This window comes from Anser anser, assembly GCF_964211835.1.
Source record: "Anser anser genome assembly, chromosome: 6".
Classification (NCBI taxonomy): Eukaryota; Metazoa; Chordata; class Aves; order Anseriformes; family Anatidae; genus Anser; species Anser anser.
Window position 1 is genome coordinate 6,565,720 of NC_139726.1, and position 16,041 is coordinate 6,581,760.

A 16,041-nucleotide genomic window follows, 5' to 3' on the forward strand; every position below is an offset into this window, starting at 1 on the left:
AAATACTCCAAGGAATTAGGAGCATAAACTCCATGGAATATAATGCGGGAACAGGACGTCTCATTGTCTCAGTAAAAAATTAAATTTATGCTAAAAAGTTCTGTTCTAAATACACAAGCGAACTGCACTGCCATGACTAGACTGCTTCTAGGAGGACAGTGCGCTGTAAAAAGGTTTCTGTGAATCAATAATTTTTATATTAATCAATAAATTGTTTTGATCATACAAATTGCCCTTCTCTCTAAAGCAGTAGCCTTGCTGAAGTATCTGTATTGGCAGGGATCTGGAAACAATGGGAAACTGTAAGAGAGAACTGCTGGAATACTGCTTCAAGTTACGCTCTCTGTACTTAAATTCATGTCAAATATCTGAAAGGCATTGGGGAAAAAAAAAAAAGGACTTACAAGGGTCTGACAACAAGCCTAGAAAACACCTTTCAAAAGAAGAGAGTTAAAAATTATTTGGCTTAATGAGGAAAAGACACAAACTGGTTTTAATTGTAAGATACTGAAAAGTTGAGGGTTCTCTAAAATAATTAAGTAATAACATGAATCAAGCTCTGAAACAATAATTTTAAAGAGACAACTAAAATACTGGAGGAAATAATAAAAGAAATCTACTGGCACCTAGAGGAGGTTTAGTCTTGATTTTAAGTTGTCTGAAGTCTTTATCAAAGCATAAAACACAATATAGCATTGTCACCAGCAAAAGATAAAGAAAATCATGCACCAAGGTGACTTAGCTTTCTCATGCCTGATACCACAGAAAAGCAAGTATTGTATTTCAGGTATTTAACCCAGATTATGTGATTATGTAAAAATAATTAGGAAGTCACATACGAATATATACAGAATTCTGGAGAGTTTTGCTCTAGGATTTAAGCATTGCCCACCACGGAGGAAAAAGAAGACAATCTGCCTTGCCCTGGATTAAATATGTGTATCCAGCTTCATTAAACATCAGTACAATCAGCTAACCCAGTTCGCCTCCTGAGCAGACAACTTTTACATGCTGCAATGTGCCTCAGGACTTCAGCATTTCTAAATCAGTGCTGGAATTCAAAGTCCAGTGGGTGCAGAGCAAGCAAGATTCCTTCCTAACTGCACAAAGGATTAAGAAACATATGGGGAGCCAACAAATGCAAACACACACACACGTGTGTGTGTAAATATATACACATACTTATAGATCAAGCCTTGTGTTCCTGGTAAAGGGGCAAAAAGCACCAGCCACATTTATATTAATACCAGCCATAACGCCGATAAACCTTACAGAGACATAATTTCCAAGTTTAAACAATTTCTTTCCTTCAGTATCTTCCAAAAGGGTTTTGAAATTAGCAAATCTAATGTGTGTGGGAATAGGCAACACTTTATAGCAATGTTTCCTTTTAATAGAAGTACTCTGCTGTGTCTGTGGGTAACAATCCCAGTACCTTTTCATTACAAAGGAGCTTATTGTTACCTAACAACTTACTGTGGGATTTCATTCTGCTTCTCTGGCGATCTCTCTGATCTATTAAGAAAAGCACTGAGGTATGGACAACATACACTTTATTGCAGTTTTATATTTCTTAGTTCTTGCTTCTTCTGTTAGTCTACTGCCTATGAATTTCAAACAGTAATAAGCAAAAAAAAAAAAGTATTTAACTGCTTCTCACAGGAAAAAAAAAAAAAAACTGTGAGGAAAATTAAGCAAGTTGAGAATCAGGTGGTAGAAGTGGTGCTGCCTCCTGGGACACAACTGCTGCTGCAGCGATTGCACAGTAAACAGGATCCAGCAGCTCTAGCACCTGCAAGCCACTATACAAATACATCTTTGTAGGAAGACTGTTAAAGGCCTTCTACACATATTGTACAACTTACTATATATATACACTCACATATTCATAATATACATCAAGTCCCTTCGGCATGACAGTTTCTGTCCTATTAATTAATTTTCATAGTTGAATTTGAAAGAGTGGGCCAAACTAATAGTACTTCATCAGTGTTAATTACCATTAAGAATTAATCAGTATGTGTAGAAAATCTCTATTAGTTTTGTAGAAATGCATACAGCATTAAATGTCATTTAAATACACGTTGATTTTTTTAAGAGCAGCAGTTTAGAGATTATTTCCCTCTAATGGGACACTTCGATATTGAATATACAGAGATTAATGTTGAAGGAAACTTGTGCTGTGTCTAAGGGAAATGTTGCCAAAAATAGTAATAGATATTTAACAAATGTTTCTGCTGCTACCTTAGTCTCAGAAAGAATTAAAGATTTTTAAAATGTCCGTGACATCTCAGTTCTCTGATGTTTATATGCTACCCAGGTGGGATTATTTGTCCAGGGCTTCCTGTGCTATGGTAGATAAAAACTGTCTTTTTATAAGAAATGAGGTGTTTCATGTCAAATTCTGCTGTAACATGAGCATCTTCCCCTCAATCCTCAAGAAGTTCTACAAGTACCTACAAAACCCAAAACAAAGAAGGGTCCCCGAGATAACTTCTGTTTGTATTTCTTCACCAGCTCAGTCCTTTATGATCCTAGTTAAAACTACAGTAAGCACATTGAGATTTCTGTTGGCTATTTAACACCACTCACCTGATTCTTGAGATCCAGTTTTGGGCAGGGGCGGCCTCCATTGTAGGGTTTCTCCTTAAGCCATTTGGATCGGACTTTCACCCCTGTTCCACAGGAAGAGCTGCAAGGGGTCCAGGTGGACCAATCGCTTAATTTGCAATCAAATGGGCAAGGAACTGTGCAAGATTCTTCAATGTAACCTAAACCAAAAAATTAAGAGAGAGGTTTTAATCACCACAGCTCGTGAACTCTGATGATATAATGTCTCTGTAGTCTGTGTAATCAACCCAAAATGAGAACTTCTTAAAGAGAAGAAATTTGGCAGACTGTCAACGCTTTCCCAATGCAAGATAACAATTTTATTTGTAACGAACAGCAGTGACTAAAACTAATTTCTTGGTTTAGTACAATTATTATTAATTAGGATGACCATGATAAAACTGATTGATATGAAGGACGCACGTTGGCAAGAAGTATCTGTTGTGAAGTGGACAATGGACAACAGGTGGTAATCATCCTTCCTATGAGAATTTGGTCATAATATATTTTGGAGAACTAAGCGTACTGCCTAATTTTGTGATCCTACAGTGTTGTTCTGTCTGTCTAGATGGTCACCCTGGGCAGGGAGTCAGAGGCTCTCTTCCCAGCAGACATCCCACGGCCAATGGACTCACTGGGGCTGTGCTCTTGGCAGCTCCACCAAGATGCACGAGGTATGCATCTGCCACCTGCATCCAGGTGGGGTTTGTTCTTGGGAGAAGAGAGGAAATGTGACTCCCTCTTTCTCCTGGCAGTTCTCCTTATACATCTTTGCAACCATTTTGACTGTTCTGCATTTCATAAATGGCATAAGAAAACTTTGCCTGACTTGACCTAAAAGTGCTCCCAGGATCACTTAAAGTCAGAATACCAAACACTTTACTGCACTAAAACCCAGTAGGGTTTCTTAGGACAAAACCAGGTTTCCTCTACACAGACACAGCCCCACAGCTGGTTTAGGAGCTCCTGCACATCCCTGCTCACCACGCTGCATTCATTCTCCTCCAGTTTCTATTATCTGGTTGTCATGTCTCTACATACTATTTTGATTTAAACAAAAAAGAGATTTCATGTTCAACCATGAAAGTCAGTGGCTGCTAAGATCAGCCCTTATTACAGAAGGCTTAGTCCCTCTGACAGCTCTAGTAATTATGGTCATGGAAATAACAGAATTTCATCCATACTGTGTTTCTGACATTTCTCATTTTTATGTCCTTTCTTTTTGTTTGGTTTTCAGCCTACTAACGCTCCCTATGTATTCCTTACCTGCAGAATACCAAATTAACTGATTTAACTATGCTTTTAAGAAGGATTTCTCCCCTCTCTATCAAGATGACAGTCACAACAGCAGGGGGAAACAGAAATATATACACACACACACAAAAAAAAAAAAAAAAAAAGTAGAAGCAGCTTCCCTCCACAAGGTCTGGACAAGAGCCCTGAACACCCAGGAAACGCGGAAGCCGAGGCAGGGAGATTAGTCTTGCCTGGCAGCTGGATTTACCGGCTCTGCCGTGTCCAAACCTGCTGCTGACTTTAAACCAGGACCGTGTTACATCCAGAGCATCAATCCACAGCAGCAGCATGCCACCTCCATCCTGGTCTTCATTATCAAGAAAGCTTTCAGACTTATTTAGACATCTCCCATCCAGAAAACATCCCCCTCCTAGGAGTACAAGAAATACTGACATTGTTTTTGCAAACACTGCCTTAAAAAAAAAAAATAGAAACAACAGTAGTTCCCTCCTTCAGTTCAATGATGCTCTATTTCTTCTTTCTTTTGCTTCGTGCTGGTACTCTGTTCCCTCTTCCTTTGCACAGCCACCCCGTTAGTCTGACAGCTGCGATTGTTTCTGCACAGCAGCTCCTGCTGGAACCCTTTCCTAAAGCTGCACAGCTGTCCCCGTACAGCGTGCTCTGCTTCACTTTGCTGCCTCTTATCTCTGTGAGTTGCGTTGCCTTTTCATTTGTGGCTTCAAAGCCACTGGCATTAGGCATCTTAATTATTTCCTACCAAACCCATTACGGTGGTGATCACATATCTGAGATAGTTCAACTTTGCATGTTTTGTATTCTCATCAAGCTAAGATTATACCCACGCACAGACATATACAAATATTTCCAAAATAGACTCACTTTTTTCCCAAAATGAAACTCCCCAATTTCCCACCAACATTCTATTCCACCTGCTTAGGTTGCCACTCAGAGCAATTCATAAGACGTTATGATAAGTAAAAGAAATTTTCTCATGATAGATTTATGAGAAGCATTTCTTAGGCAGTTCTCCAAAGAGTTCTCTTCCACCACCACATGAAATATCATTTTTCCTTGGGCTGTGTGACAGCCTAGGTAATTAACTCTCAACAGAAACAAAGAAAGTGCCTTGTTTTAAAGGAGGATTAGACAGAGGGGTTATCAACTTATCAGTGAAGGCAAAATGGGCTAAGCCTTTTGGCAGTTCAAGATCTACCTCTGTAATAAAAAGAAATATAATAAAAAAATAGAAAAGTAAGAAAGAGAAAGGAAAAGTATAATAAACAAAACTAAAGAAATCTTTTCTACTTCATTGCAGCAAAGTGCTGTGGGGATCCCTCAAACCACAGGATTTCTAAAGACTTCCTGGTGCTAAGAGGCCAGCTTATTCCTTTTTGAGTTTCCTCACCCATATTTATAAATTATATTAAGTATAAATAATTAATATCCAGCTAATAGAGCATTAAATTACCTTACTGCCCAAAAGAAACCAAATTTTCATATTCGACAGTGCTAAAGAATCAAAATGGGAATATAACCTTCTTTTAAGCTCTTCTCACAAGCCATCATTATATCTTCTATTAACCACTCGAGGTCAATCCACTGCTGAGATTCCCATGATCAAAGATCTCATTCAATAAAATAAATTCCTGCAAAAATCTTTGTGTGATGAATCTTCTCTGCTCACATATACAATGTCTTTACAGATATCTTTTTACAAGAAACTACTAAATAATGTTGTACTCAGCTCATCTACAACCATCACTTATGAGAATGGGATATTTGGTTTTCTCTGTAGGAGCCAAGAAATGGCTGGCCAGTGTCAAGGGGCTGAAAAGAGTTGAGTTTGGATACACACAATAAGCCTAGATTTGGCATTCCGAGCAAACTTTTTGCACTGGGAGGGTGCATAACACAAGAGAGAAAAAAAAATGAGAAAAAAAATAGATATATTATTAAAACCATCTATTAATAACAAATTCTACATTTTGACCGTAACAGAACACGAATAAAGGAAAGAGCGTGCATATATTTCTGAGTCACTGTCACTCAGCCTGGGGAGATTAACTCATGGGTGAGCTTACTCATATGGTTTTGTCAATGTCATCCTTAAGCACCTCACTCATCCATTGCGTTTCCCATTTTTCTCTCATCTGTAGAACCTGGTATGAAAGATTTCTTGTGTTTCCAAGACCTTCTATGGAAAAAGACATAGGCTCTCCCCGGCCTTTTTTTCCACATGTCCGCTCTTCTTTTGAAGCTTCCTTCCTCTTTATTTATTCCTCAAAATCTCAAATACCATTAGACTGAAGTTCATTTAATTTAGAAACTACACATGAGAACCTCTGCACTGTGTGAATCACACTCCTGCATGTCACTGAGCTAGAGCACAGGTGTCGCAGGAGGTAGCGACAGAAACTCGAATGCATGGGAAATTATAAGTAAGCACTTTGAAACATGCTACTGGGAATAGTCCTGAATTGTCAGGAGAAAAATGAACTGGTTGATCAAATAAGTTTTTTGTTGATGTTGTTTGTTTTTTTTTTTTTTTTATGACTAAGTGCTATTGTTTTAGTACTGAGACATTGCCAAGATAATAGGATGACCAAATGCATTTACCTAGGCTGCCAAGCTCATTTTATTATTATTTATTCATTAAGAACAATGTGCTTGTTGCTCTACAAGCCACAAATGGAGTCTCTTCCCTAGTGTCCATAATAAACAAAGTACCCGCAGAATACACAGGATGCACTGGGAAGGCACAAGATGTAACAACTATTATTCTTGTCTCATTTTTTTCTGTGCAACCCAAAAGAGATGAAGCAGGAGAAGGCAGATGAATAAAGCAAGGATGATGGTTTGGTGGGTGTTGGAGGTGCAGGCTCAAACTCATGGTGTAGAAACTTCTTTTCTCATTTTTGCTATGCAACCCAAAAGAGCCGAGGAGGTGGCTGAATGACGGTCCGGAGGATGTCGGCAGCACAGGGGGATGGATTTGTGCAGTAGCACAATTTCTTTCCCATCTACCCAAACAACACACGTCACACCAGGCACATCCAGCGAGGGTCTGCAGCATCTGTCTGTGTCCCCCTCCACATTCACAACTGGCTCGTGGTGGGAGAAGCAGGCAATTAGTAGGTTTACAGGCTAATGTGAGATGCTGACATCCACTTGATTGTTGCACTTCCAAATGATAAATTTGCCGAGGGTGTAAGGTCTGTGCGCAGTGTTAAACAAAAGTGCCAAAAGGATTCCAAGAGGCAGACTTAAAAGTGATTGGAAAATAAACAACATTCCTCCAGCAGCTTTGGAAACAGATGCACTTCTAATTGAATTGGCTTTAAACTCATTTGTATCCTCTCTAGCATATTTCATCATTTCAATTAACAAACTTCTAGCAGTTCTACCCTTGTTAGTAAACCTTGAGGTGCTTCATAAAATTCAAGGTCATTACTAAGAGAGGGACAATTCTGCATCACCGCTACTGCCGCTAGTAATAACACAAGTAATTTCCCTTGGAGTCTCTAGGATAAAAGAGATCACCCTTCTACAAACACGGGAGAAGCAAAGTGGACAGTGACACAGGAGAAATGTTTCTAATTACACAGACCAAAGGTAGAGGGGAAAAAAAAAAATGAATCATTTTGCTATTTGGTAACCGGCTGTGAAATATGTAGAGTAAGACCAGTAAATCCACGCAGAGCTGAAAGTCTAATAGCTAGGGACTTCATTAGCGAGACCTGGTGGACCATGGCACTCGGTGGGCCAGATTCTGCTCCGCTGAAGCTTTGGGATCAAACACAAAGCAAGCTGGTGTTTTAATTTGAGTTAAAATTCTGCATCGAGCAGCTGTGACGGGATCTGCCAGCTGACCACAGCACTACGACTGTGCCCCAGCCAGGGCAGCCCGTGGTCTGTGAGCTGCAAGAGGAGCACCTCGTCCTAAGCAGTCCTGGTCCAAATGTTTAAACCTTGCTCCAAGGGCAAACGTTATTAGCTGAAGGAAACTAAGCAGAATAAATCTGGGATTCTTAAAGTTTCTAACAACTTCAGTTGCATCTGAACAAGATGTAATATTGCCAAAATAAATGTTTAATTTTTTTTTCTTTTTTTTTTTTTTTCCACTTTTTCTAATATGCAAGGATTTGAGAGATTTTATGCATTATTAGTTTGCTAGCTGGGAAATTTAAGAGATAATCTAATGAATTCATTCATTAAACACACAACGAAAAAACAGCAGAAATAACTTCTGCATCAAATATTTTACAAAGCTTGAATAATGGACCGCCTTAGCTTATTTATTCCCAGTGGCTCTTCCCAACAAAAAGGCACATGCTCTCGTTATCTCATAGCAGACTGGTTATAGATTCTAAATAGACCAGAGAGGACCTGTAAAGAATGCTGGTAAGTTTAATTCATCGTTATTGTTATTGAAATTCATCCAAAGGTTGGTTTTATTGTCCAATTTCACAGCCTCTATAAATCCTGACAAGGCAGTCAGGTTGATGCTGACTTTGCATTATGATTCCTAATTTACTTTGATTTTGCATTTTCTTAAAAAATTTGCAAGCTTACACCTTGTCCTGACTTAAATACAAGCTGTATTAGTTGCTATATTTAATCTGTTAACTAAATAAGGAAATTTCCATTAATTAGCACATTCCTCACAGCGGATTGCAAACCAAACCGAGAACTCTTCCGGAGAAGAGAGACTCATCTGCTCCCTTCTGAGTGCAAATGAACAGGACCTCACAGCGTACATTCATCTCGCGGGGAACTTCCGACGCAGACGGGCAGAAATTCACTGCACAAATCTGTCTCGGCTCCAGATCACAAAACGAGTCCTGGAAATGATCCCTGCTCCTCCCGCAGCGGCTCCCCTGCCGTGAAGGGGTGGGCCGGCTGCATGGGAGCCCCGATGTCTTACGAAAGTCTTTAGTCAAATAAAAACTCATGCACCAGGATCAATGGCGCTTAGGCTGGGAGCTCAGCTGTGTTTTCCTACATGCTTTGATCACCACTCTGCAACTGGGAAAATCGTCTGCTTTCTCCAAACAAAACTGAATAGCTTTTTTTTTTTCTTTTTTTCCCTTTGTCAGTGTATTTATCCTCTGTATATTAGGAAAGAAATTCATCCCACCGTACTTCATTAAGAATTGTTTAGCGTACACGTTCTTACAGGCGACTCAATTCATAATAAATGCAGATATGGTAAAACAAACCCGAGATAACGTTTACTTTTTATTATTATTATTATTATGAGATGTAGATAATGAAACAAGGCTGTTTTTGAAGGCTGTACACACATCTGCAACACACCACGAAGACAAAATTAAATTGTCCACAGAACGTCAAATTCCCCTCTTTCTCATACATCGGACTTCTCTCAAAGGCCCAATTCCACAGTAGCTGCAAAAATAGATGTCCTTTGCCAAGTGCCCTGAAGATCAACAGAGTCTTGGGCTATTTGGACCGGGTGGGAAGCGTCTTCAAGAGACAAGGGTCCAGCACCGGGAGAAAGCTGTCACCAAATGGCACCAAAACTATCTGCCCCCTTCAGTAAATCACACACGGCCGGAAGGTCAGTGGCTTCAGGCTCTGCTGGAGCACACCAAGAAACTCGGTTTCGAAGTTCAGTGCCCTCCACGGAGAGCATCTTTCTGCCAGTTCCTAAACATACGACGTCAAGCATTGTCAACACAATATGCCACCGAATTTCGGCTGCCAAATTATGACCCCAAGACACAGGCAAGCCTCATTTAGACAACTTAGCTTGCAAAACAACTCTACGGTTTCCATTTTACAGAATAGGAAATGCTGATGCATTTCTTTGTACCCTGATAATTAGCAAGCATTGTGCACTATAATACTGCGATTATTTCAGACAGCATAAACGACCAGATCACTCTGCAGAAGGGAGCACAAAGCAATTAGATAAATTTGCGATAAATATTATCAAGGAGGTTCGTGACAACACGAGCAAAAGATAACTATTTTTCTTTTCCCTTTTCTTTTTTTTTTTTTTAAACGTACGTTTCTTGTACTTTAATTTACAAACTTGGGAAGTATTAAAAAGTGTAAGGGCCTCTGCTCAAGAACAGGTCACCCAGCCCCTGGGAAGGCAGTGAGAAGTTTCTGAGCCCCCGCTGACCTCTGCAGCCTCCCTCCCCGCCGTCGCAGGAGGCGAGTGACACAGTGACCTCGCAAATCAATACATCTAAATCAATACACTGCCTCGATTCCTTCTTGTCTCATTGATGCTAAATGAGAAACTTAACGACATGCTTTAATTATACTCGCGCCGTTCTGAAGATGCCACTAACCATTATGCACATCGGGAAAACCTGTGAGCACTGCCCTGAATGGCAGATAGCTGCTGCAAGGTCCAGCCCCAGGCTCTCCTGACCGAGGCTATTCTGTCATGATGTCCTGCCTGCTCCTATAAGGAGTTTCATTCCACCTCCATACCAGGTCAGGGACACAAAGACATCCAACCTTAAATAAAGATGCACTAAAAAATATATATCTGATAGAAACAGGGTGTTAAGAGCAGGAACAGTCCTCCTGGCTTTTCACAGCTTAAGCACGGGCACGGGGAGAGCAGCACAACTCATTCAGATGATGGAAAACCTTGAGATGGAAATAGGACATTTTCATGACGTAAGCAGTCCCCCACACGGAGTATTGATGTGTTGAATTCCTTATAGATTTTTGTTTCAATTTTGCAGTGTGACTTTGAGCACTCCGGTTGTGCACTTCAATCTCCCCTGCTGGAGCATTTCCTCGCCAACACATTCAGACAGAAGCAGAGAGCAATGCAATCTTGTTAAATACTACAGTTTATAATGGTCACTCCCCTGGTTTACTAAATACAAATGAGATCCAAGATTTCCCAGAGGGAATCTGTCTGTAGTGAGGGATACCAGCAGCTTTGTAAATCAAGCTCATAGTTATTTAATTTACACCATCCTCACTTACAAACATTGGAGAACAGAGAGATTTCAAAGTGTAACTCGCACCCAGACATAGGCTAAGGAAAGATAACTGCTCAGATACTCATCAGTATCATTACAATAATCCTTAGAGCAGACTGGGTTTAAGTTTAATTTTATCTATATTTCTTAATTAAGACTCACTTCTTCAAAGCTTCTAAACTCAGCCATTGTTATATTTCTAAGTTTGTCTCCCAACCTCTGATCAAGCAGACTACATCAGGGACCTTTAAAGATACCCACTACTCGCCCATCTCCCCCTTCCATGCTAATCCTATTGTTGTATATCATGCACCAGCAAACTCACTGCTGCCCTGGCAATCAGCTCTTCTTATTTAGACACTTGCCTATATGCAATAAGTGGAGTTCTTGTTTTTGGAGGATTCTTGCTCCATACAAGCAGAAATACATGTATTTGTCTCTGAAAATCCTCAGAATATGTCAAACGTGAAACCTGTAAACACTCACTGGAAACAACTACGATGCCTACTTATATGCAGGTTGCACAGGGCTCCCTACCAGTGGTAACGATACAAAGCAGTGACTTCCCATTTACAAATGACTTGTCATCCATTTATTTGCCTTACAGACGTACTCACTGGAGCTATATAAAAAGCAACCAGCTTAAAAAAAAAAAAAATTGAAAAATAAAAAGCCTTGTAAGACACGAGAGGAATCCTGTGAACTACATGAATATATGTCACTTCCCAGTTCAGTTACACATCTCTCAAAGGGATCATGAAGCTCTCCATGAGCAGGAAAAGTAGAGGTTTTAACATTAGAGTACTCCATTCATGAAATGCTTTCGGTGAAAACAGTATTTCTTCATACTTCCAGAATAACGTACTAAATGGAACGATACATAGGGAGAGAAAAATGTTAATTCTGAGTCCATCTTTGTATGATAACATTTTATTAGAGCCTTGCTTCGTAACAGACCATATTTGTGATAAATGCATTGTTAAGGATGAAGAGACTGGCCACATTTCAAAAAGATATCTTTACTGTAGCCTACTGCAGAAGTCAGCAGTAGATTGCCCAGTGCATTACCTTGCTATCAAAACTGTCCTGAGTCTCTGATAGACTACTTCCACACCGAGTTACTATTTCTACACCAACAACGTTCTCAACTCCCATGGAAGAGTTTTAATCAACCTGTCAACAACAGAAAAACTGACTGAACCTAATAATAGAAACAGAAGGCAGGGCCATAAGCAAGGGTGGGCAAAGGTGGTTCAGCAAGCAAAGGCTCGCGGTGCATCAGCTGCTCTGCAGTAAGTGCTCGTGTGCATGCCTGCACCACCGGGGGGTATGCACCTGAACCCATCGGATAGGAAGCCCCAGCACATGGGCAGCTCATCCTCTGAAAGCCTGTAGCCTGATTCACCTTACAGCAAACACTACTATCCCAGACGGCAGCTATTGGAATGGGTTCTGAAAAAAAACACGTAATATTCTAAGGCAGAAAGCCAGTTCTGAGGTCCGTAAAAAATCATTTCTTCTCATGGGCTGGTAGTGCCACCTCTTCAAAATGGTCATTTTATGGAATGCAGCAAAAAGCATAAAAGAAAGATGGGGAAAAAAGAATAGCACATCACTATGACTAAATGCAGCACCTACAGAGGATGGTGCTCAAATACCTAATCCTCTAAATATTTTCTCATAAGATACATGCTCGCTTTCTGTAAGAAGATACAGATCTGGAATAATGTGCATTACTATGTATTAGTGCCTCAGGGGAAGTCTTGCTTTAAATAAACTTCTTTGATAGACAGCTTGCCCCATTCAGAAATGACGTTTTTTTGATGGCTTTTTACCTTTGATTCTGTTGCCAAAAACAGAAACCATAAAGAACAGCAATGTCTAAACAGTTGTTTTCTGATCCAATTTCTTTTGATAGTTCTTTAACATCCAGGAAGTAAGAGCTGTGGCCAAGTTTTCGTATGAGTAGATGTGGGTAAAAGAGGAAAGGAAGAGATAGTGGAAAAGCACTGTTCTGTGAGCACTGCTATAAGAGCAATAAGTAAAAGTCTTGTATACAGACAAGAAATAGAGGGCAGGTCCTTTACAGCTCAGCTTTACGCCTACAGCTCCATCGGCAGCCACAGCTGTAATTAAGATTGTCACTTCGCACCCAAGGAAACGTGTAGAAGTGTCAGAGAAAGGTCCAGAGGAGAACCCAGATGAGATTTCAGGGCTAAATTTAGAAGCTATTTAGCTCTGAGATAGCAAAAAAAAACACAAAACACTCAAAGGTGACAATAGCTTTAAGGAGTCCTGAAGTGGGGACTGAAGGCAGGGTAGGACAGCCCTGTCTGCAGCTGGCAAGGCCATTCAGACACACGTGATCCAAAGCTGGCCTTAATTCCCATGCCAGGGGATGATATGGGCAGAAAACAAGGTGAATTTTTAGCTGAAACTTCTTCCTCGAGCAGTCTTTGAAAGGCTTTGTCCTGGTAAGTAATACAGTCATTTATTTATAATAAAAAGGCCACAGGGAGGCACAGGAGAAATGACAGAAAGAAAGAAGAGTAGGACAGTATTTCATGGCCCAAATGCCAAATGGAGGTGGTGCAGCATAGTCTGAACGCTGAGCCTACATCTTACCATCAACCGATGGTGCCATACTTTTAAGAGGAGGAGGCATCCCAGGGCTGTCAAGTTTAAGGTGCAGAGCTGGAAGAGGCCAGCCTAGGCAGGACTGCCAACTTTCCTTGTAGAAGAAGTAAGGCAGTCAAGATTGAGGCTGCCAGAAAAGAGGCAAAAATTGTGGATGTTTGTTGGATGCTGTCTATGGCAGCACAAATATCACTTAAAACTAAATCTGTTTCAAATCTGGAATTAATGGTTTGTGGTTAAAAAAAAAAAGAAACTTCAATGTACAATTTCGTTTAGGCTAAAAATGAAATTAAATGCTTATTTTCAAAAACTGGTGAAACACCTGTTCTGAAAAGTTTCTATTTCTGAAGAGCTTCAAAACCAAATTGGGGGCTTCTGCAACGTTTTCGTTCTTCAAAATAAAACTGACCACATAGGAATAAATTTATACTACAGCAAATGTCAAAACAGATACACTTGCAAAAATAAATAGGCATTTATTCTACATAGCTTTTCCAACTTGATTTTTCCATAATTGTTACCTTGTAGAAAAGATAAGTGTGCTATCAGCCCAGGATAGACTTGGGTCACATTTCTTTAATCTATTAAGCTCTGCTTATAGTTTTTTTTTTTGAGATACACAAATATCATTTTGCGGAAAGATTATTGAAGACCAGCGATTAAAAGCTATCTGAAAGTGTCTTATTTCCTCCTAAAATAGCTCATCCTCTTTTAACTCAGATGCTTTCAGCATCCTGTGTCTTTCAGCTGGAAACAAAGTAATTTTGCTAAATGTGGAATTACTGCTTTAGAATTGAAGGTAAAACTGCTTTCAGGTAAGCAAAAAGATAAAAGCCTGAGGGTCAGGCAGTGGGTCCTTGTGTTTGCTCACCGGTCGGTCACGCCATGTCCATCAAGCTGGTGGCCAGGATTTCCAAGTGAGGGAGTGCAAGCCCCAGAGGAATGCCATGAGCAGAAATATAGCACTGCTGTGGGCTGATCTTTCAGAAAACCAGACTTCACGAGTCTTGTGACTACCTGGTTTTCAGCAGCAGGAGTTGAATTGCCTGCTCTATGACCTTTGCATACTGTCCTGAACCTCTCAGCATTAGGGACACAGTTCTGCCGGACAGAAGCAGCGTCGTCACTGCTGGCGAATGCTGTCCTGCTGTGCCTCGGAGCAGGGAATGTTCCAGCATGTGAGCAGCAACTCTGAGCTTTCACATCGTCAAAGCTTTTAACTCCTCCCGGTGCAAATGCTTGCTACTCCCGCCCATTCCAGGTCCTCATGGGAGCAGAAGTGACATTCTCAAAGACTGACCTTGACAGCAGCATTCCTGGTAGCAGCAGGAAGAGACCTGTTGGGAAGGGTCTGAGTGACACCTCTGCATCACCAGAAATGCCCGGGAACCCTCTCAGCAGCCACAACCCCCTTTGATTTGTCTAGATGCAACTAAACCGTCTAAGAAAACATTCTACTACTGAGAATAACGAGGTATATTAGCATCCCTGCCGTGCCCTTCAAAAACTTAGAGATAATTAAAGCTTTTTAAGGTGGCTGTAGGTTGAAGCCAACTGCTCCGTGATTTAAAGCCAGGATCTATTTGTCTGTTGTGTCTTTCTTCCAGGCTCTTGTTGTTGTGAGCAAAGCAGAATTTGAATAGTATAAGCACACTTCATAAATTCCAGCTTTCCACAAATTCCCCATCAGATCAAAAGCTAAACCTCTGTGCAACAGCACAGAGATCTCCAGCCTTTGATTTGGAACAGATGAGACACCCTATGTTCCTCTAAGATTTAAAATAAAAAAATAAAAATTGGCACAGCACAAAAAAAAAAAAAAAAAGAGGCAAAGGAGCCACATGAAATAATACAAAACAAAGGAGGTGGAAATGCAAAAATAGTATGAGGAATTCAGATGACAGATTGAAAGAAGCAGATGAGCTGCAATTAACAGGACAATTTCACGTCCAAAGAGGATGCTCCAAATGCCAACCAGCAAACAGAGACCCTCTGGAGCAGCAGTAAGCTGAAAGCAAGACAATCCAGTCTTCTGATGGAAAGACTAATTGAGGCAAATTATCAATTATATTTTTGTAATATAGTTGGAGATAGTTACCTCTATCCGTAACTTCCTAATTGCATTTCCAGATTAAAGGAAGGAAAAGGAAAGCAAACCACCTCCAGGAGAAATGAATTAGCCAAGTTTAGAAACTGCAGGTTATTTCTTGAGCTTACTGCGTGGGCCAACAAGGAAAAAAATGACACCACTAAAATAAAGCTGTACACCATCACAAAAGCCAGTTGTATGAAAAGATAAATTAAAAAAGCTATGGTATGTTGTTTTCTGGACATAAAACAAAAGGTTTGGTGCAGAAGGGAGTAAGTTTCAGAAAAGTCTGGGATTTATATTTCTGAAGTTGGTTGTACCTAATGATCATGAGCTAACCCAATATTTAATTGCAGTGATTGTGGTTGGGGAGGGTATGTTTTTTGTTTTGTTCCCGCCCCCCCTCCCCCAAGTTGCAAATGCAGAATTTCCCCAGAAACTCACTGTAAGTTCAGGGCCTCAGACTGTGAACCTCTC

The 16,041-nt window shown here is 40.3% G+C and overlaps 1 protein-coding gene across 9 annotated transcripts in view; it reads right to left on the reverse strand.

The window, feature by feature from the left end:
- THSD7B (thrombospondin type 1 domain containing 7B) overlaps window positions 1-16,041 on the reverse strand; it is a 454,300-nt gene that overhangs the window by 74,321 nt on the left and 363,938 nt on the right. For 7 of the 9 annotated variants that reach the window (XM_083841258.1, XM_083841253.1, XM_083841254.1 and 4 more), the window contains 2 exons: window positions 4,115-4,276; window positions 2,593-2,771 (listed from right to left, as the gene is read on the reverse strand). In XM_083841258.1, the coding sequence (XP_083697384.1) occupies window positions 2,593-2,771; window positions 4,115-4,276 (341 nt within the window). The remainder of the gene's footprint in view (window positions 1-2,592; window positions 2,772-4,114; window positions 4,277-16,041) is intronic. The other 2 variants (XM_083841260.1, XM_083841259.1) reach the window with 1 other exon arrangement.